General features: G+C 46.6%; 1 protein-coding gene across 7 annotated transcripts in view; it reads right to left on the bottom strand.

Annotated features, from left to right (window-relative positions):
- Positions 1–22,988, bottom strand: part of LOC139761635 (innexin shaking-B-like) — a 637,836-nt gene that overhangs the window by 196,998 nt on the left and 417,850 nt on the right. For all 7 annotated transcript variants that reach the window (XM_071685920.1, XM_071685918.1, XM_071685921.1 and 4 more), the window contains one exon: positions 18,634–18,853. In XM_071685920.1, coding sequence (XP_071542021.1) covers positions 18,634–18,853 — 220 coding nt within the window. The remainder of the gene's footprint in view (positions 1–18,633; positions 18,854–22,988) is intronic.

Below are 22,988 nucleotides of genomic sequence, written 5' to 3'. Positions count from 1 at the left end.
AAATTAGCACAAGAGTGGAGGATGACTGAAATAAACTTAGCACAAGAGTGGAGGATGACTGAAATAAACTTAGCACAAGAGTGGAGGATGACTGAAACAAACTTAGTACAAGAGTGGAGGATGACTGAAATAAACTTCAGTTCTGAGAGAGGGGTGTGGCTGGCATACAGAAGTTCAAAAAAGTTGCATGACATAGGAGAAAGTTCGAGTGATGGGACCCCCCACGGGTGTAGAATTCCCTTCCCGTACGGTACAAATTGGTAGTTACAGACAGACAGACAAACAGATACACACACACACACACACGACAACGACAAAACAAACACAGTAGTAAAGAGATACGCAAGGCAAACATATAAATTAATAAAAGAAACTGACAGGTAATAGATCAGACTGTGAACATCAAAAGTGTTCACGGGGATGGAAAATGAACTAATTGGCAGTGAACACGGGTGGCTGGTTGCCCTCTCTCCCCCTGTAAACTGTCCAGCTTGTCTCATCGTTACCAAATGAAATTTCTGGCTGAGTCTATAACCAGACTCGTCTGACTGGTTCTATAATCTAATTTCTGACTGGTTCTATAATCTAATTTCTAACCGGTTCTATGATACAAATTCTGATTGGTTCTCTAACATAATTTCTGTCTGGTTGTATAATACAACTTCTGATTGGTTTTATAATCTAATTTGTGAGTGGTTCTATCATCTAACTTCTGACTGGTTCTATCATCTAGCTTCTGACTGGTTCTATGAACCAACCATGGTTGGTTCTACAATCCAACAGCTGACTGGTTCTATCATCCAACTTCTGACTGGTTCTATGAACCAACCATGGTTGGTTCTACAACCCAACAGCTGACTGGTTCTATCATCTAACTTCTGACTGGCTTTATAATCCATCTTCTGACTGGTTCTATAATCTAACTTATGACTGGTTCTATAATCAATCTATTCATTGGTTCTGTGATTAATCATTCTCAATAATCAATCTATTCACTGGTTCTGTGATTAATCATTCTGACTGGTTCTACAATACATCTTATGAATGGTTCGGTAATCAATCTTTTCACTGTTCGTGTGGCCAAACTTATATTTGGTCCTGCGATGCACCATAAGAATTTGGTCTTCACTCAAGTCATGTAGGATCACAACACAGCGATACTAAAATGAAAGTTGTGTGTCGTGTTCCAGATGGGAATACATGCCAGTACATTACAGAAGGAGGCTTTTTGTAAGCAATAAAAAAAAAAATATCGGACTCAAAACAACAGAGTCCTTCCTCCTAACCGAAGAGAACGTTTTCGTTACGTTTTCTTTAAGGCTGACCAAACAGTTTTCCCATTTTCTCGTCTATCATACCTCCCTTTATGCTTTTTTTTTCTGTATGGGTGTCAATTATCAAGCGTTGTAATACATAATATTATGCTTAATCAACGTACAACTTTATCTAAATGTTATTGGAAGACATGATATCATGGGGAATAGCTTACGAGAACTGACTAACTGTGTGCACAGGCAGCTTGCGCTGAAATGTTACGTCTTGAATACTTCATTTTGACACTGTCATGTCATGAACGTCTAATTCAAATTCGTGCACATAGCTTGATCAACTGTTGCGATCCACTCATTAGATAAATATACGAGACAGCTTGAGAGAGAGAGAGAGAGAGAGAGAGAGAGAGAGAGAGAGAGAGAGAGAGAGAGAGAGAGAGAGAGAGAGAGAGAGAGAGAGAGAGAGATAATTTGACAGCTTGTAACCGCTTGTTTTGACAAGCGTACGAGACAGCTTTTCTTTTCCACAGCTTATGTGACAGCTTGAGACGGTGTATCTCACAGCTTATGAGACGGAAAAGGTCAGAAGAGGCGCGCTGTGGCCACACACAACCCCCCCACTAGGCCAACCGTATCTCTTTTCTTTCTTTTAAAAACAAAACTTTGGCCAAAGTTTTTCCCCCGCTGTGGATAAGGGATTTTCTAGCTAATGTTGTCTTAAGACAAGATATTTAACGATTTATCCACTGAGAACAGCGGTACGACCCTTGACTACGACGGTACGACCCCTTGAGTAAGACGGTGCGACCCTTGAGTACGACGGTAAGACCCTTGAGTACGACGGTGAGACCCTTGACTACGACGGTACAACCCTTGAGCACGACGGTACGACCCTTGAGTACGACGGTACAACCATTGAGTCCGACGGTACGACCCTTGGGTACGACGGTACGACCCTTCAGTACGACAGTAAGACCCTTGAGCACGACGGTACGACCCTTAAGCACGCCAGTACAATCATTGAGCACGACAGTACGACCCTTCAGTACGACAGTAGGGCCCTTGAGCACGACAGTACAACCCTTAAGCACGACAGTACGACCCTTGAGCACGACGGTACGACCCTTAAGCATCCGACAAAGAATTCATTCATCCGTCAGAACACTGGTGCGTTCAAAGGAACAACTGAACACCGTGATGTCGGTCAAGAACACGTCTGAACACTCGCACAAGAAAACACTAGAGAACGGAGGAGGATATTAGAGAACATAGGCAACCTGAGAACGCAGAGTGTGTGAACATGGGAAACCTGAGAACGCAGGGCGCGGGCAATCTGAGAACGCATAGCGTATGTAATATGAAAATGCAAGGCGTGGGCATATCTGAGAGCGCAAGGCGTGGGCATATCTGAAAGCGCAAGGCGTGGGCAGTCTGACAGCGTAAGGAGTGGGCATATTTGAGAGCGCAAGGCGTGGGCATATCTGAGAGCGCAAGGCGTGGGTATATCTGAGAATGGAGAGGGCGTGGGCAGGTGCGGCAGTGTAGGTAGCTGGGAGGGAGGACCAAGTTACATTTCACCTTTAATATGCAAATATGTGAGCGATATGGGTTAACTGTGACCTGGGGTTACTACAGGGAGGGTGGGTTGGGTGGGGAGTGGGGATTCTTGAGAGAGAGAGAGAGAGAGAGAGAGAGAGAGAGAGAGAGAGAGAGAGAGAGAGAGAGAGAGAGAGAGAGGGGTAAGATGGACGTAGGCAGTAGGAGCGACGTCAGCAGCAGCAGCAGTAGGAGGAGCAGGAGCAGCAGCCACGGGAATATTAGCCACAGTAACAACCTCCCAGACATTAGAGTGATTAAAAACTTGAATGAAAGTAGCAGATGGCGGGCGGGCGGGCGGTGAGGAGGAGGAGGAGTGTGAGGCCGGTGTCTGGTAGTGTGTCGGCTACATCATGCTTTTATATTCCATTAGCCTCACAACGGGTGGGGGGGGGGGACAGGCCGCCCGCCTTAGGGTGTGCAGTGTGAGGTGGCCTGGGTGTGGCGTGAGGTGCGGTGGCCTGGGTGTGGCGTGAGGTGCGGTGGCCTGGGTGTGGCGTGAGGTGCGGTGGCCTGGGTGTAGCGTGAGGTGCGGTGGCCTGGGTGTGGCGTGGTGTGAGGCGAGGTAACTCGCGGTGTGGCGTGAGGTTGGGGCAACTTGGGTGTGGCGTGGGGTGAGGAACCTTACTGTTCTATTTATCATACTCTAAGCTGTTCAACCTCTCTCCATTCTGGCTGTGTTCTTTGTTAACCTAATTGTTCTTTAGCCTGTTACCAATGCTGTTCAACCGATCCTATATTGTTCATGTCATCTAACCAATACTGTTCCACGATCTTTATGGGAATTTCACTCTGTTCCTTTGTATACACGCGCCATTATCTCCGTTCCACACTGTCCAAACTGTCTAAACTGCTCTACACTATCCGAACTGCCTCACATCGTTCAAAGTGTCCTAACTGTTCCACACTGTTTATCCTATGAACACTGTCCTATATGGATTAAATCACACGAGCTGTTCCACGCTGTCTGTCTCAACAACACTGTTCCAAAACTCTCCCAGCCACTCGTGCTGTTCCACAATCTATATCACCAGAGAAAACACTGTTCCACAACTCTCCCATCCATTCGTGCTGTTCCACAATCTATAACACCAGAGAAAACACTGTTCCACAACTCTCCCATCCACTTGTGCTATTCCACAATCTATAACACCAGAGAAAACACTGTTCCACAACTCTCCCAGCCACTCGTGCTGTTCCACAATCTATAACACCAGAGAAAACACTGTTCCACAACTCTGCCGTCCACTCGTGCTGTTCCACAATCTATAACACCAGAGAAAACACTGTTCCACAACTCTCCCATCCACTCGTGCTATTCCACAATCTATAACACCAGAGAAAACACTGTTCCACAACTCTCCCAGCCACTCGTGCTGTTCCACAATCTATAACACCAGAGAAAACACTGTTCCACAACTCTCCCAGCCACTCGTGCTGTTCCACAACTTTACGACACCAGGAAATCACCGCCCCGTACCCTCCCAAGCCACGATGAATGACAGACTTACTCAAAGCTCTGTGATTCTAAAATACCTCAGCACAGAACATCGAAAGTAGAGCGATCGCACACCCCAATCCTCGTTGAAAACTATATCAAGCCCCACTTTTAAACCTCATCTAAATGTTGATACAATTTCCCCAGCAATATATACGACTAATAAGGCTTTGCTTTTTGCCTCGACAAACAATTGATGTTATAATAATATCCCTTCCAAAAGGGGCCCGATAGAGCGAAAGTGAAAGGTCTCGTCGCACGGTATATAATTAGTCGAAATTTTCATGAGGCTTTTCATGGAAGTAATTATATTCATGATGAATCATGTATTCCAGTTACTTTATACCTTTGATGTCCATTTTGGTGTACGACATCCCCAGATGTAGTGGTGAGGCAGTGATAGTAGATTCCCGTATGACCTGACCACACCGGACTATAGGATATGACCCTTGTTGAGCCTCCCACGCTCATTAACTATCGTGCTTCGATCATTGTGAGCTGGAAGGATTGAGAGCGTCCGTTGCCCTAGCGACGAAGCATCACAGACTCCAGTGATGGAGGAGGATCAGAGTGTCCGCAACCTACAGATGGAGGAGGATCAAAGTGTACGCAACCCCACTGAGTAGAGGGATCAGCATGCACCATGTACGGGTTACACACGCCAGAACCAGACCCCAGGCTCTGAATCCTAAACAAACTCAACAGTTAATTACTTCTGATCTTTTGTTCTCAAACTCAGGTACTCTGTTCCCAGATCAAAGTATAAACACCGAGACTGTGTGTGTGTGTTGTTAAGTGAGTAAATTGCGTTGATCTGGTATCCTGGCAGACAGTCCCACGGTAAATAGTTCCTTTAGCAGACAATTCTCTGACCGTAATAGACAGTATAGTGACAGATAGAGCCCTGACAGGCAATTCCCTGACAGACACAGTTCCTTGACAGACCATCCCCTGACAGATTACCACCCGACATACCTCCCTAACAGAGAGGAAGGGACAGACTCAATCACCAGCCAGCCAGGAATTAGTTCAGAATTAATCCTCTTCGCTTCTATCACCTCTCTCGTTATGCTATCCCTATTAATCACCACGAAAAAAATAAAATACTAGTGATCAAGTTATACCCATCACATTGCTTTCAAATTAATCAGTTCTTACTATACAGCTCACGTGAACACACACACACAGACACACACGTAAATTCCACCTATAAAAGCTTCTGTGGTTTTCTACACAGATCTTAACTCAATCATGAACCTTCGTCAGTCTAAAAACCACTTCCGCTCTCGCCTTTGATGTGTGTGTGTGTGTGTGTGTGTGTGTGTGTGTTGTTAAGTGAGTAAATTGCGTTGATCTGGTATCCTGGCAGACAGTCCCACGGTAAATAGTTCCTTTAGCAGACAATTCTCTGACCGTAATAGACAGTATAGTGACAGATAGAGCCCTGACAGGCAATTCCCTGACAGACACAGTTCCTTGACAGACCATCCCCTGACAGATTACCACCCGACATACCTCCCTAACAGAGAGGAAGGGACAGACTCAATCACCAGCAGCCAGGAATTAGTTCAGAATTAATCCTCTTCGCTTCTATCACCTCTCTCGTTATGCTATCCCTATTAATCACCACGAAAAAAATAAAATACTAGTGATCAAGTTATACCCATCACATTGCTTTCAATTAATCAGTTCTTACTATAACAGCTCACGTGAACACACACACACAGACACACACGTAAATTCCACCTATAAAAGCTTCTGTGGTTTTCTACACAGATCTTAACTCAATCATGAACCTTCGTCAGTCTAAAAACCACTTCCGCTCTCGCCTTTGATGTGTGTGTGTGTGTTGTTAAGTGAGTAAATTGCGTTGATCTGGTATCCTGGCAGACAGTCCCACGGTAAATAGTTCCTTTAGCAGACAATTCTCTGACCGTAATAGACAGTATAGTGACAGATAGAGCCCTGACAGGCAATTCCCTGACAGACACAGTTCCTTGACAGACCATCCCCTGACAGATTACCACCCGACATACCTCCCTAACAGAGAGGAAGGGACAGACTCAATCACCAGCAGCCAGGAATTAGTTCAGAATTAATCCTCTTCGCTTCTATCACCTCTCTCGTTATGCTATCCCTATTAATCACCACGAAAAAAATAAAATACTAGTGATCAAGTTATACCCATCACATTGCTTTCAATTAATCAGTTCTTACTATAACAGCTCACGTGAACACACACACACAGACACACACGTAAATTCCACCTATAAAAGCTTCTGTGGTTTTCTACACAGATCTTAACTCAATCATGAACCTTCGTCAGTCTAAAAACCACTTCCGCTCTCGCCTTTGATGTGTGTGTGTGTGTTGTTAAGTGAGTAAATTGCGTTGATCTGGTATCCTGGCAGACAGTCCCACGGTAAATAGTTCCTTTAGCAGACAATTCTCTGACCGTAATAGACAGTATAGTGACAGATAGAGCCCTGACAGGCAATTCCCTGACAGACACAGTTCCTTGACAGACCATCCCCTGACAGATTACCACCCGACATACCTCCCTAACAGAGAGGAAGGGACAGACTCAATCACCAGCAGCCAGGAATTAGTTCAGAATTAATCCTCTTCGCTTCTATCACCTCTCTCGTTATGCTATCCCTATTAATCACCACGAAAAAAATAAAATACTAGTGATCAAGTTATACCCATCACATTGCTTTCAAATTAATCAGTTCTTACTATACAGCTCACGTGAACACACACACACAGACACACACGTAAATTCCACCTATAAAAGCTTCTGTGGTTTTCTACACAGATCTTAACTCAATCATGAACCTTCGTCAGTCTAAAAACACTTTTCCACAACTCTCCCATCCACTTGTGCTATTCCACAATCTATAACACCAGAGAAAACATGTTCCACAACTCTCCCATCCACTTGTGCTATTCCACAATCTATAACACCAGAGAAAACACTGTTCCACAACTCTCCCAGCCACTCGTGCTGTTCCACAATCTATAACACCAGAGAAAACATGTTCCACAACTCTCCCATCCACTTGTGCTATTCCACAATCTATAACACCAGAGAAAACATGTTCCACAACTCTCCCATCCACTTGTGCTATTCCACAATCTATAACACCAGAGAAAACATGTTCCACAACTCTCCCATCCACTTGTGCTATTCCACTATCAGTAAACACGTATGTAAATAAACATGAACAGACACAATTACACAGACCTTCACATGCATCTTCAAATATACTTTTCCCCCCATTTACTCGCGTATTTCCCTAAGACCATCTATGGCGCACTCTCAACAGAAAACGATTCAAATATAGGTATAACCAGTATATAACGCACACTGCTCTATAAAAATTTCACACACACACAAAAAATGATATACAAAGCCAAGATTCGTAAAGCATCTCGTCTGGTTTTCCTAAAAAAAAAAAAACAAATAAAAAATTCCGAAAGAAAAATGTTTTTGTCGGTCAGTCTAATTACCGGAAGTCTGCTTTTAATCACCCTTATCCCCCCCCCAACCCTCCTCGTCAGGGCAGATGATGAGCTTCGTTCCCCGTAGGAAAAGAGAGAGAGAGAGAGAGAGAGAGAGAGAGAGAGAGAGAGAGAGAGAGAGAGAGAGAGAGAGAGAGAGAGAGAGAGAGAGAGAGAGAGAGAGACGGTCAAGGAACAGACAGGACGGTAAAGAGACAGACGCAGGTAGCACACTCACTCCACTAGGCAACATGGCGTGTCGCACCCCCCGCGTACTTGTCTCGTCCACCGGGTAACTACTTAATCTAATTATATTTACCAGCGCCCTGCGTTATAGCCTCTTGTTATTACCCCTCTCGTTGGGTGTATCATTTACCCATCGCCATATAACCGTAATGATTCCCTAATTCGACCGAGTTAATGGCAAATCTTTACGAGGGAAAATATCTATATATATCCTATACTTTTCCCTCCTCCTCCTCCTCCCCCAACACTTAATTTGTAGCACTGACGGCCGTTATGCTGTTGCCATAAGAGAGGCACATATTTCCCACCCAGTTCTTCCCTACACGACTCATTGCAGCCGAGATTTCGAACTTTCCCTCCTTCAACTAACTTAATCACAGCATCTGTGGGGGACGGCGGCCATCCCATATATTTTCTCCCCCAACAATTTTTTTTTTCTAATATAGACGGCAATTAGCACTACACTGTTGCCATACGCGGAGCCACCATTTTTCTCTCAGCAAATCACAGACAAAATTTCGATTCTCTCTTTTAATTTCCCGTTCCTTCACCCAGCGCAACGACGGTATTTAAGAATATACATATATATATATGTCTTTTCCTGGCGTTACCTCGCTGACTTGGGAAACATCGATCTGGTATAATAGATAATAATAACTTTGTTTTTATCCCTGGGGATAGGGGATTAAGAATACTTCCCACGTATTCCCTTCGTGTCGTAGAAGGCGACTAAAAGGGGAGGGAGCGGGGGGCTGGAAATCCTCCCCTCTCGGTTTTTTTTTTCAATTTTCCAAAAGAAGGAACAGAGAATTGGGCCAGGTGAGGGTATTCCCTCAGAGGCCCAGTCCTCTGTTCTTAATGCTACCTCGCTAATGCGGGAAATGGCGAATAGTTTGAAAGAAAATATATATATATATATATATATATATATATATATATATATATATATATATATATATATATATATATATATATATATGATCTTCCTTTCCTCCTAATTTGTAACAGCAACACACATGGCTTTCAGCATTTGAACGTTGCCATACGCACGGTCTCAGTTTCCAAATATTATCGTTCTAAGGTTCACAGTCATCCAAACCACAATTTTTTCACTCTGACTACAGAAGTAATCAGGACTTCATATTACTACATGTGAGAATGTGTGATATTACTACATGTGAGAATGTGTGATATTACTACATGTGAGAATGTGTGATATTACTACATGTGAGAATGTGTGCGATATTACTACATGTGAGAATGTGTGATATTACTACATGTGAGAATGTGTGATATGACTGAACTTGAAAATGTCTTTCATATTGTTATTAGTTTAAAAACGGGGCGTTTAAGTACACCTCTTGAAATACACATTTATACATATATAATCCTTATCCACATACTGGAAGTGGATTCACATCCACATACTGGAAATGGCTATATCCACATACTCGAAGTGGAGTCCCATCCACATCAGAATGTGGAAACATGCCACTCGCTGCCAGAAATCCAAAAATGTGACCCAGTTTGATAAGGGCCAAAACTTTCAATATCTCTGGGAGACTGTCGACTCAGTAAACAGTTAAGCAAATGCTGTGTAATCAGTCGGAGTAAGAGAGTGATATCGCTCGAAAGTCTGGACCGGAATGATTCGGGCAATGATTCTGAATCGGGCAATGGCACTGATTCGGGGAATGGTTCTGATTCGGGGAATGGTAGCGATTCGAGCGATGGTAATGATTCGGGCAATGGTTTTGATTCGGGCAATGGTTCTGAATCGGGCAATGATTCTGAATCGGGCAATGGTAGTGATTCGGGCAATAACAATGATTCGGGCAATAGTAGTGACCCGAACCCTCGCACTGAACTCGGGTCAACAAACAGAGAAGCGAGTGACCCTCAAATCTGTGATACCGTAACCTCTGACCTGACGCTTAAAGGGTCAGCAGGTCAGAGGGTCAGGCCATCATCCCTAAAAAAGACTTTTACAATCGTGATCAAAACGACGGATTATGTTATCCTACGACCTTTCAATCTCACGTGGACCTTTTTTTTTGCTTTCCATCGTTAATCCACAACTCTCTCTCTCTCTCTCTCTCTCTCTCTCTCTCTCTCTCTCTCTCTCTCTCTCTCTCTCTCTCTCTGTTTACACAGCGAGGGATATATATATATATATATATATATATATATATATATATATATATATATATATATATATATATATATATTTTTGCCGCTGTCTCCCGCGTTTGAGAGGTAGCGCAAGGAAACAGACGAAAGAAATGACCCAACCCACCCCCATACACATGTATATACATACGTCCACACACGCAAATATACATACCTACACAGCTTTCCATGGTTTACCCCAGACGCTTCACATGCCTTGATTCAATCCACTGACAGCACGTCAACCCCGGTATACCACATCGCTCCAATTCACTCTATTCCTTGCCCTCCTTTCACCCTCCTGCATGTTCAGGCCCCGATCACACAAAATCTTTTTCACTCCATCTTTCCACCTCCAATTTGGTCTCCCTCTTCTCCTCGTTCCCTCCACCTCCGACATATATATATATATATATATATATATATATATATATATATATATATATATATATATATATATATATGTACACACGACCAGCGTAAACGGAACAGCGGCGTGGGAAAGATGTATAAAGGAAAAGTAACTCCTCTCTCTCTCTGTCTCTCTCTCTCTCCACTCTGGAAAGAACCACCTCACTTCGCCCACTCTCCTCCCCCTGCAGGTCATGAGAATGGTGAAGGCTCCTTTCAAGCCCCCTCAGCCAAAATGGTAAAGTGTATTTTCGTCTTTTCTTTCAAGCAGTTTGACTTCGGACGCAAAGATGGATTCTAAAGTTTTCTTCTCATTCCTGCACTGGCAAAAGGCGCGGTGCATTTAGCCCTTTCCTTTCATGAACTTTTTTTTAGCCAAAATACACTTTAGTAATATGAAGGAAAATGTTACAAAAATGGAGCGAAATACGAGAGATAATATGAGCCACGGAAGAGATGCTGAACGAATCAGTCGTAACCTGTAATTAGCATCATATTCAAGGTATTTCCGGGTCGCGTATTCTATACGTACGTCTGTAGCTGAAAGGGACACTGAAGTCCTAATGAGAAGGATATTACAACCGTTTCACTCACACACACAGAGCCATCGAAGGGACGCTAAACGCGCCCTGGGTACGAGATGCGTCTTATCGACCAGTTCCGTGTATGAGTGTACTGGGAGGGAGTGTTCTACACTCCCGAGTATGTGTAGGGGTGTAGTGGCTGTGTAGGCTTTACACAAAGTGTGGAGGAGTGTAGCGGTTTATTTGTAGGCTTTACAGAGTGTGTGGAGGGGTTTAGTGGTAGTATAGGCTTCACACTGTGTGTGGTGGGGTGAAGTGGTCTATGTATAGGCCTTTCACAGTGTGTGGAGGGGTGTAGTGGTCTATGTGTAGGCGATACACACTGTGTGGAGGAATATAGTGGCCTTGTGGGCTTTATACAGTGTTTGGAGAACTGTAGTGGTAGTACAGGCTTCACGCAGTGTGTGGAGGGGTGTAGTGGACTTGTAGACTTTACACAGTGTGTGGAGGGGTGTAGTGGACTTATAGGTTGTCAACAGTGTGTGGAGGGGTGTAGGTACCACGTAGGAATGGGAGTGTTGGAGAGTAAGGGGTAAGTGCTATGTATAGACAGCTTCTGTATTCGCAGTTGGATACAGTCGCCAGTGGAGGCAGACCAACTGTATTCGTGAGACATGACACATTTCACATCCTCCATGAGTCCTGTAACGTAGCAAAATACAGAGGCGTCACACACTCATGGAGTCTTTGTAACAGATGTGTTACGTTCTGTACAGAGGTAACGCACGTCCCGTTCTTCCTTCATAGAAACCTTTCAAGAAAGTCCCATTGTAAACCCAGGTTCCCATTCGTTCGCCTCAACCGGCTGGAGGTGTTGCTGGAACACATGCTCCTGGAAAATGGACGGAGGAACAGGTATGCAAGAGGAGGCGAGTGTGCCGGAGGTCGTCGGCTCTGGGGACAACGGAGCCACACGTGCTATAACCTTTAACACCGTTGACGTGACATTTGGTGTAGCCTGTTGTGTCCCGACATCTTGCTGACTCCACACACACACACCACACACACATCAGTGTAGCCCAATGTTTGCTGTATTTCTTCTAGATAAAAATGACCATTTTTTTGCCTATGCGATATATACCTGTGTATGTGTGTGTGTGTAGAGGGAGTGGCATACATCTTTAAGGCAACATCACCTTGGTGGAGGGGAACGTGGGTCAACAAAGCGTGGTAATAAACAGTTAACAAAGTCCCGCTGCGGGCAGTGTCGCCCCACTATCAAAACACACACGGGGAGGCTCCTGCTCCACACTCCCCACACTCTTCTCCCCAACACATACACCTTCGTGACACCCTTATCCCTGCCCCTCACTTCTAACCAAAGTCTCATTCCTCCCAACTCATCTATTCCTTATATACCTTCTATATAGTATACCTGATATACCTCACTCCTTCCCAAACCTACTTCATCCTCGAGCTCTTTCTCCTCCCCCAACCCCCACCTCACTCTTCCTCAAGCTCCTTCTCCAGCCTCCACCACACTCTTCCTCCTCTAGCTCCTTCTCCAACCTCCACCACACTCTTCCTCCTCCAGCTCCTTCTCCAACCTCCACCACACTCCTCCTCGAGCTCCTTCTCCAACCTCCACTACACTCCTCCTCCTCGAGCTCCTTCTCCAACTTCCACCACACTCCTCCTCCTCGAGTTCCTTCTCCTTCCCCAACCCTCACCTCATCCCTCCTCCTCCTCGAGCTCCTTCTTCCCCAACCCTCACCTTCCTCCTCCTTCCCCAACCCCCACCTCACTCCTCCATCCTACGTTTCCTCACAACTTCCTTCCGTTTCTTGTCTCCCTCCTCAGCCTCTCCACATTCTTCCCCGCGTCTCCACAAAACTGTATTTTTCTGCTTCATGAGTTTTTTTTTTTCCCCCCAGCGGTGACCAGCCCCACGGATGGGCAGGGGTGTGGAGGGGCTGGGATGAGAGGGGGGGAGGGGGCAGGGAGGGAAAAGGAAGGGGAATCTTGTGCGCTTGCCCCAAGGAAAATGTGAAAAGGTAATTGTCCAGCACAAGGTTCCTGGGACGTCCACAGCCTTATGCATCACTGAGGAAGGGAGAGGAGGAGGAGGAGGAGAAGAAACAGATGAAGCTGTGGGGAAGAATGAGACAAGGAGGGGAGACGGGCAGCACTGAAGTACTCAGGAGATGACGGACGAGGGAGTGAAGGAGGCAAGTGTGAGGGAGAGAAGGAAGAGGTTAAAGAACATGGAAAGTTGGGTAGGAAGGATAGGAGAAAGTGCACGGAGGAGGAGGAGGAGGAGGCGAGGGTGCACTGGTGCCCCATGGATAGAAGATGGATAGTGTACAGCGATGGTACGGTGAGGAACAGGGAGAAAGAGGCAATGGGAAATAAGACTAGGGAGCTAAGACAGCCAGGAACGCTAAAGATGCACAGAAATGAGGACAAATATCAATCTAAGGAATATAAAAAGAGATCTGATGGAAGCCTTAACTGATGAAGACGAGGGGGCGAGAGACGGTCTATAAGACACTGAACACATCTGTTGACGTCCTTAAAAAACTTGCTTGCCAGTCAGGGGGCGCAAGTCTATGACTGGAAACACTGTAAGTCAATGCCATGAGACTGGCTGTACATACACCAGATGGTGTAGAAGAATACAGTGATGGATTAGGGCAAGACTGGGCCTCGGAGTGACTAGTGGACACGAGAAGGGTGAGGTAAAACGAAGGTACAAAGATGAGCGGTGTGTGGGTGTGAATAGCGAGAGTTCGGATGGCTACCCTGTAGTACGCCGCTGTCTTAGCATGATACCATGACACCATGGAAGGTCCTGTTAGCCAAACTGTACGACTATATGAAGTGGAATGCGTCCCATGTTCCTTCTTAATCTCAAGACGTGTGTGGGTGTAATCTAAAAGATTGTTTTCTCTATAAAAGCGACCGCGCACACGAGCCAAGATCCCAACGCTCTTCGCCGGAGTGATATCTTCATTCATCTAAAACATTAAATTCCCCGGGAATATATCCCCCCCACACACACACAATACGAACGTGCACAAGGTGTCTGCAGGAGGAGCGTCAGTCAACCCAGACGAATAAAACATTTCGGAATATTTTTCGAGAATGTCTCGTGCGAACATATGTCCATCACCCCGCGCGGGGGAAGAATTCTCGCACAAACAACTGCATCTGGTACGTACATTTTTTTTTTTGGGTGGGAGACTCATCTGTCGCCAGAGTCTTGCTTGACGAAGACGCGCACACCAGAAGGGAGTCACGTGGGGGACCTCATTACAACGCGTGGGATTTTTATCCTCTCGGTAAAGCACTGGGACGCATGTTGTATCCGAGGTGTTCTTACCTTTCTTCTCTCTCTCTCTCTCTCTCTCTCTCTCTCTCTCTCTCTCTCTCTCTCTCTCTCTCTCATATTTTGCAGTGAAAACGGTATTGTTCTCTCTCTCTCTAGAGCCAAGAAACTCATTGTTTCTCCTCCTAGTTGGCAGTGAAGAACAGCTTTCTTCCCTCCGGCAGAGCTGAAGAGTTCTTTTCCCCTCATACTATGCAGTGATGAAACTTTAACCTCTCTCCGTAGAGCAAAGAAGTCCTTCCCCCCTCCCCCTTCCTCATACTTTGCAGTGAAAAAAACAGCTTACCCCCCACTGCAGAGACGCATCTTCAGAGGGCGTTGCATCACCCTATACGTGCCAAGAAATCTGAATTCACCATCGTCATTCCGTTTCTCCTCCCGTTGATATGCAAACGACCCCGGGGGGACCCCCTCCCAACCCCCCTTCGATCGCGGGGGCATCATAATGACGGTTGGGCAAGAACGCTGCCCCTCCTCTTTCTCTACTACCCCCACCTCCTCCTCCTCTCCTCTCCTTTACTGCCTCTTCGTCCGTCGCTTTTGACAGCTGTCGACCGAAAGATGCCCTCCACACACACACACACACACACACACAGAGGAGGAGGGTACCTCCCCGTGGTGCACCCTGGATGTAGGGAAATGTTCATGGAACACCAGGAACGTGGGAGGAGGAGGAGGACCTCCACCACACGTGTCACCTGAGGACGCGTCGCGCTGCGGGAGAGGGGAGGGATGGGCGACGAGACGGGAGGAATCAAGAGGTTCGATGTCAACTATTCCGCTGACGACGCGCGGGTCATCTGGCAACACAAGACGCCGACGTACACAAAAACCCTCAGTGAATGACGTCATCCGAGGCTTTTTCCGTAATCATATGTCTACTTTAAATGTAAGTAGAGCGGGTACTTTAGGTGTAAGTAGGGTGTTTTGTAAGTAGTACAGTACTGTACTTTCAGAGTAGAGGAGGCGTTGGCAGTGTTCGTCCACTTGGTCAAACGTCACGCTCCTAATGTGAGCACGACGTTACGACCCCTTGAGCACGACGTTACGACCCCTTGAGCACGACGTTACGACCCCTTGAGCACGACGTTACGACCCCTTGAGCACGGCGTTACGACCCCTTGAGCACGGCGTTACGACCCCTGAGCACGACGTTACGACCCTTGAGCACGACGTTACGACCCCTTGAGCACGACGTTACGACCCCTTGAGCACGGCGTTACGACCCCTGAGCACGACGTTACGACCCCTTGAGCATGGCGTTACGACCCCTTGAGCACGGCGTTACGACCCCTGAGCACGACGTTACGACCCTTGAGCACGACGTTACGACCCTTGAGTACGACGGTACGATCCTTGAGCACGGCGTTAGGACCTTTGAGTACGACGTTACGACCCTTGAGTATGTGACGGTAACACCCTGACTTTTGACCCCTGTAGTTTAAGAGGTGACACGTCGCGATGACTTGAAACAAAATGCACGACGAAAAAAAAAAAACTAAGAATTTTTGATGATATTATTTTCTAATTATGATGCTGGAGTCTGGAATTACACCTGGAATTAATTTTTGTTTTTAGGTAAAAGTAAAAATAATAAAAATGATAAGCAAAATTCAGGTGAAATAACATCTGGCTTCATCCGCGTCAGGTATGTACATGTTTTCATGAACGAGTCTTTTTTTGAAATTCTTTCATTGTCAGTTAACCCTCTCGAACACGACGGTGCGACCCCCTGAACACGACATTGCGACCCTTGAGCACGACGGTACAACCCTTGAGCACGACGGTACAACCCTTGAGCACGACGGTACAGGACGGTACGACCCTTAGGTATAAAGATGTGACCCTTGGTTTGACCTTTAAGGATCAGACTATAAAAGTTACACACCACCTTACCAAAGGTCGTACTTTCATTGTCGGAAGGTCGTACCGACGTACGCAAGGGTCGTACCGTCGTGCTCACGGAACTCAAACATTACATGATACATTCACAATAAGACAGACGTCATTCTATATATATATATATATATATATATATATATATATATATATATATATATATATATATATATATTTTTTTTTTTTTTTTTTTGCTTTGTCGCTGTCTCCCGCGTTTGCGAGGTAGCGATATATATATATATATATATATATATATATATATATATATATATATATATATATATATATATATATATATATATATTCTCATTCTCGTTACTATTTGACAGAACGACCTGTTTGCAGCAATTACTTTACTGTCTCAAAACAACATCACTAAAGTCTACTTACATAGGATACTTAACGTCTTCCATTCCGCAACTCAACCACTCTTTTACTTAATGGCTTTCCGCTGTTTACGTCCGCAAGTCCCACATGCGTTCTGTCGCAGTGAAACGCCTTCGAAGTTTCCTCCAATCCAAATATACACAAACTAGAGGTGAACTGACTGTTTAACAATGCACCGCCGCTCAATGACCCAGTTCTACCCTCAGTGTATCATCGCTAACGCATAACAAAACACTGATGTAATGCTGAAAAGCCGAGAGTGAATATAATGACACATTCTCTCACTCTTTTTTTTTCCCCCGGCTGACGTAAAACAGTGACTAGATCTAGTGATACATGAGGCTGTTGGTGTGTGCAGGAGGGGCATATCTCCCTACCGTATCACTATGCAGAGAAATGGGATTTCACATGTGGGTAATACAATAAATCAATTATAAATAGAATCCAAATAGACCCACAGGAAACAGAGGGGCAGAGACGCCAAGCGTTCGTCTATGATTCAAGATGGTCTTCAGGGCAACTGGTGGTACATTATCAAGGTTGGTTTATACATAAAGGGGATCTACAGTATGTGGGAGTAAGCGACCTGAGCTCTGCTGCCCTCGATGGGCGGGAGAGGTGATACTGGGTCACCCGTCTGACCTCACTATATTACTAGATTTATTTTCTAAATTGTGTTCATGTACAAAATTGATAACATTATTATATTCATTTTTATACTCTATTAACGTACAAAATTCATATGCCGCAAATGAAGCCAGTTTTGGGATAAATGAAGTAATGTGGTGAGGTCAGCTGGTGACCCAGTGTGACCTTATCCCCCGCCCATCGAGGGTGTGACTCAGGTCACTTATCTCCATTTAGCGTAGGTCATTTCTTGTCTCCGTATATAAGCCAACCTTGATAATGGACAACTACATGCTCTTAAGACAGTCATGAGATAGAGACGAAAAATCTTGGCCTCTGTGTCTTTCTGTTTCCTGTGGGTTTAACTATATTCAATTTCCACGGTTCTCAAGTCAACACGTACATCTACATGCCCATCTACAACTCATCTGGACATTTGGTCCTGGAATTCCACAGGAGCCAAGCGTCTACTGTACACATCTATCACAATCAACTACCACAAAGGATCTACTGTACACATCTACCACAATCAAACCACCACATCTTTGAGATCTACAGTAGTCTACCCTAGCCAGGGGGTTCGTTCGCCGATGATCATTCTCTAACGTACAGAGGGACAAGACACCCCCCCCCCCCCACACACACACACCACCCCAGGACTCGCACACACACACACACACCACCCCCGGACTCGCACACACACACACACCACCCCCCGGGACTCGCACACACACACACACCACCCCCGGACTCGCGCACACACACACACACACACACACACACACACACACACACACACACACACACACACACACACCACCCCCCCGGACTCGCACACACACACACACCACCCCTACCCGGACTCGCACACACACACACACACACACACACACACCACCCCCCCGGACTCGCACACACACACACACACCACCCCCCGGACTCGCACACACACACACACACACACACACACCACCCCCCCGGACTCGCACACACACACACACCACCCCAGGACTCGCACACACACACACACACCACCCCTACCCGGACTCACACACACCACCCCCGGACTCGCACACACACACACACACCCGACAGAGAGCACTCGGTCCTTACCCACGACGTTGAGGAAGGCGAGAAGCTCACAGAAGAAGTATCTGTAGGCCCACCAGTTGTGGTGTTTGAGGTTGTCGGCGAGGTAGTCCAAGAGGAGCTTCTTCTTCTGTTTCTTCTCCACTTCGGAGCAGATGCCCACGTCCAAATCCATCATGAGGGCATGGATTTTGCCACCTTCCCAATTTTTCCACATCCACCTCGGCGCATAGAAGCAGATTGCCTGCAAAATTAAAGGGCAAGGACGTCAAGCCAGGCTGTTGACAACTGTAAAGGAGGAGGAGGAGGAGGAGGAGGAGGAGGAGGAGGAGGAGGAGGAGGAGGAGGAAGAGGAGGAGGAGGAAGAGGAAGAAGGAGAAAAAGAAGAAAAATAATGACAGGAGACGACAGGTGGCTCAGTTGTCCTGTATCAGAGCAAAGTAATAGAATAAACAGGTGATAAAACTCATGGTAACATGACAGATTATTGTGCGACGTCACACTATAATATGAAAAAAAAAAAAACTATACATAAATCATGATCACTGCATGGCAGACTCGAAGCCCTTGGGGCGGTGAGGGAGCCTCGGCCCGTCACAATACACACTAGATGTTGGGGCTTCTCCTCCACAATGATAAATCTCATCTATAGAAAGACTGGGATGATGGTGTTGGAGAAAGGAGGGGAGGGGGTTATTGATGGCGGTGGTGGTGGTGGTGACGAATGAGTGAGAGGAAGGGGTTTAAATACTCCTCCTGCAGGAGGTCGAATGGACTTCAGGATCCTTAAGGAGCCTCTGGGAGTTCCTAGTGAGGTGATAGGAGGTAGGGGCGGGAGCTGAGGATCCTCTGGGAGTTCCTAGTGAGGTGATAAGGAGGGAGAGGCGCTGAGGAGCCTCTGGGAGTTCCTAGTGAGGTGATAAGGAGGGAGGGGCGGGAGCTGAGGAGCCTCTGGGAGTTCCTAGTGAGGTGATTTGGGGGGAGGGGCGGGCGCTGAGGAGCCTCTGGGAGTTCCTAGTGAGGTGATATGGAGGGGCGGGCGCTGTGGAGCCTCTGGGAGTTCCTAGTGAGGTGTAAGGAGGGAGGGGCGGGAGCTGAGGAGCCTCTGAGAGTTCCTAGTGAGGTGATTTGGGGGGAGGGGCAGGCGCTGAGGAGCCTCTGGGAGTTCCTAGTGAGGTGATTTGGGGGGAGGGGCAGGCGCTGAGGAGCCTCTGGGAGTTCCTAGTGAGGTGATTTGGGGGGAGGGGCAGGCGCTGAGGAGCCTCTGGGAGTTCCTAGTGAGGTGATAGGAGGGAGTGGGGGCTGTGAGCTTCATGGTTACTCTACTGATAATCCACACACACGTATTCCTGACTCAGGGACACTACTGGGTACAGCATGGGGCAAGATACAGCAGCGTACAGCACACCTGGGTAACGTTACAACGACACACACACACACACACACACACGAGAACACATTCAAAGTGATCTACATCTACAGGTAAGGGGAGGTGAAGAGGCTAAGCTCTTTTCTACGAGGGAGTTTGACTCTTACGATGGTAAACCTTATGGTTAGGTAAACTGCATGTGGTGGGTATACACACGAACATTCAGCCCAGCAGGATGTAGCATGAGGTACAGTACACCACAGGGGAGCCAGTACTACAGGGGGAAGGGTACAATGGGAGGTACACTAGCCAATAGGGAAGGGTGGAGCCACGGTACACTAGCCAACATGAAGCAGTAGAGGCACGGTACACCAGCCAAAAGGGAACAGTAGGAATATGGTACACTAGCCAACAGTGAACAGTAGAAATACGGTACACTACCCAACAGGGAACAGTAGAGGCACGGTACACTCCCTAACAGAGACCAGTAAAAATAGGGTACACTGCCAAACAGGGAACAACGGAGTCTCGGTACGCTAGGTCAGGGTACGCACGCGTTCAATGTACCTGTACCATCACCAACCTGGTCACCATTAACTGCACCTCATCAAAGTGACACCTGGAAGCAAGTTGGACCTAATCCAGTGACAAGTAAGAGCCTTGTGTCACACAGCTCAGATGGCACACCTCATCGAGTGACACCCCTGGCAAAACGCTGGTGTCCAGCTGACACGAGTCGTATGGTAATACTAATGGCCAGTGTCAGAAACTCAGCTGACATTGCTGACGGCGCCCCGTGTGGGCAGGAAAGGCATGACGGCGTTCTTAAAACTGAGGGACTAATATACCATTCGCTTTCCCCCCCTCACCACCACCATTCTGTCTTTAATCCTTGGGAGAGTCGTCGAAGACTTTGCAAGACTACGGAGAGTGTACGCATAAGAGAGAGAGAGAGAGAGAGAGAGAGAGAGAGAGAGAGAGAGAGAGAGAGAGAGAGAGAGAGAGAGAGAGAGAGAGACAGCACTAAACTCTTGATATTTTCTCTACACTGAGCTTTTGAACGTGTCCTGAGTGTTATAAAAGAACGCCACACATTAACCCGGACAGATGTACGCCTCCCGCAATATCATTACTACAGGTTACCTATCCTATCTATGTTCACAATGTACCTGCGTCGTACAAATTTTCACTGCTGGTGAAGGTGATCTAAATGAATTATATACACATCCGTTATGGCTTATGGCTCTCGAGGTATTTAAGTTCTTATTCTTCTATGTTCCTATTCTACTGTATACTTCTTCCATCAATACAGCCATGTTCTGGTATAGACGCCTCCTTCTCTGATCCTACACAGTGAAAGACGAGGCTCTCGGATCCTCCATGTTATTGTGACACAGGATTTAACACTCCTCCAGCATCACCAGTGTCGAATTCAGTCCTCTATGAACTAGATCATCCTGCCAGGTGTTTAAATGAGACCCGTGTGAACAAACGCCTGTGACAAGATGATGAACAGTTGTTTCACAGAACAGGAGAACAGTCTGAACCTCGCAAACCCCACAACAAAAGTTCCAGCCACCCACTCATAACCTACCAGGACAATTCTAGCCAGTCTGTCTCTCACAGTCCCAAGAATAATTCCAGGCAGCCCCTTACAATCCACAGAACAGTTCAAGCCAGCCCCTCACAGTTCCAGCCAGCCCCCCACAATCCACAGAACAGTTCCAGCCAGCCTCACACAATCCACAGAACAGTTCCAGCCAAACTCTCAAAACCTACTGTAACAATTCCAGCTAGCCTTTTACAATTCACAGAACAATTCCAGTCTCTCATATTCCACAAATCTGATCGGGATTGTGAGTTGTGAGTGGCTGGGGAACTCTCCTGGTGTCCCTTCGAGCCTGAGGTTATCCTACGATCCGTATTTTAGGATTTCCTGGAAAGCCCTCAGCTGATGAGTGATAAGGTAGCCAATTAACTTGACAGGACAACCTTCATGAAGACAGAGGCACTGCTCAACTGCCTCTGTGTGGAGGCTGTACACTGCCTGTGGCCCAGAGAGCCTTGTGGCAACCGGTTTCATCTGCCTTAGCGGAACTCTGGAACTCCAGCCTAGAGCCACGACCTAATATACTGGGGTTGTCGCAACCTTCCGGAACCCATTCAAAATTCACAAGTCACCTTCGTGTTCAACAAATGCTTAAGATGCATGGTCGTGAATTTGCATGCATGTGCGCATGAGTATGGGGAGCTCATGGGTTAAAAAAAGGAGATCATAGGAAGCAATCGAAACGTATGTTGAAGGTAAACTGAATTTTACCTATGAGTCTTGGCTTTGAAGACACTGTGCATCTCTCACTACCGGCCATAAGGCAGGAAAAGAGCTCATATCACTCAATCTGAGGAGCCAGTATTCGGCTACGAAGTACAAGGGGGGTCAAGGTCAGTGCAAAGCCCCAGCTGAAGAGAGGTACATGAGCCCCCACAGCGACAGAATCAAAGACGGTGCTCCTGCCACCATCCGGGGTCGAGTTCTAAGCTATAATGGACGGCCACAGCCAAGACTTCTTTCTCGCGAGGTCCGTCAGTCACTGCCACTCTTACTGACTAAATCCACCAGCCTGAGTCGGTCCCTTTGGCCATGGTTCGCCAGTCGTGTAAAGCGGCTGGTCGAGAAGAGTTTGGCCAAAGGGAATACCAGCACGTAATTAAGGCTGGTGATGCACCGAGGGGCAACCGAGGCTGCCTCACTTGTGCGACCAACCCGAAGAAGGTCAGTTCGACTCTGGCTAAGAAGGTAGCATGGACGTACTACCAGTGCTAATGGAATGTACTACCATGGATTTACTACCAGTGCTGATGGAATGTACTACCATGGACGTACTACCAGTGCTAATGGAATGTACTACCATGGACGTACTACCAGTGCTAATGGAATGTACTACCATGGATGTACTAGCAGTGCAGATGGAATGTACTACCATGGATGTACTACCAGTGCTGATGGAAT

This window comes from Panulirus ornatus, chromosome 41 (assembly GCF_036320965.1).
Source record: "Panulirus ornatus isolate Po-2019 chromosome 41, ASM3632096v1, whole genome shotgun sequence".
In the NCBI taxonomy this organism is placed as follows: domain Eukaryota; kingdom Metazoa; phylum Arthropoda; class Malacostraca; order Decapoda; family Palinuridae; genus Panulirus; species Panulirus ornatus.
The sequence above is the reverse complement of the archived record's forward strand: the minus strand, read 5'-3'. Positions and strand labels throughout refer to the sequence as shown.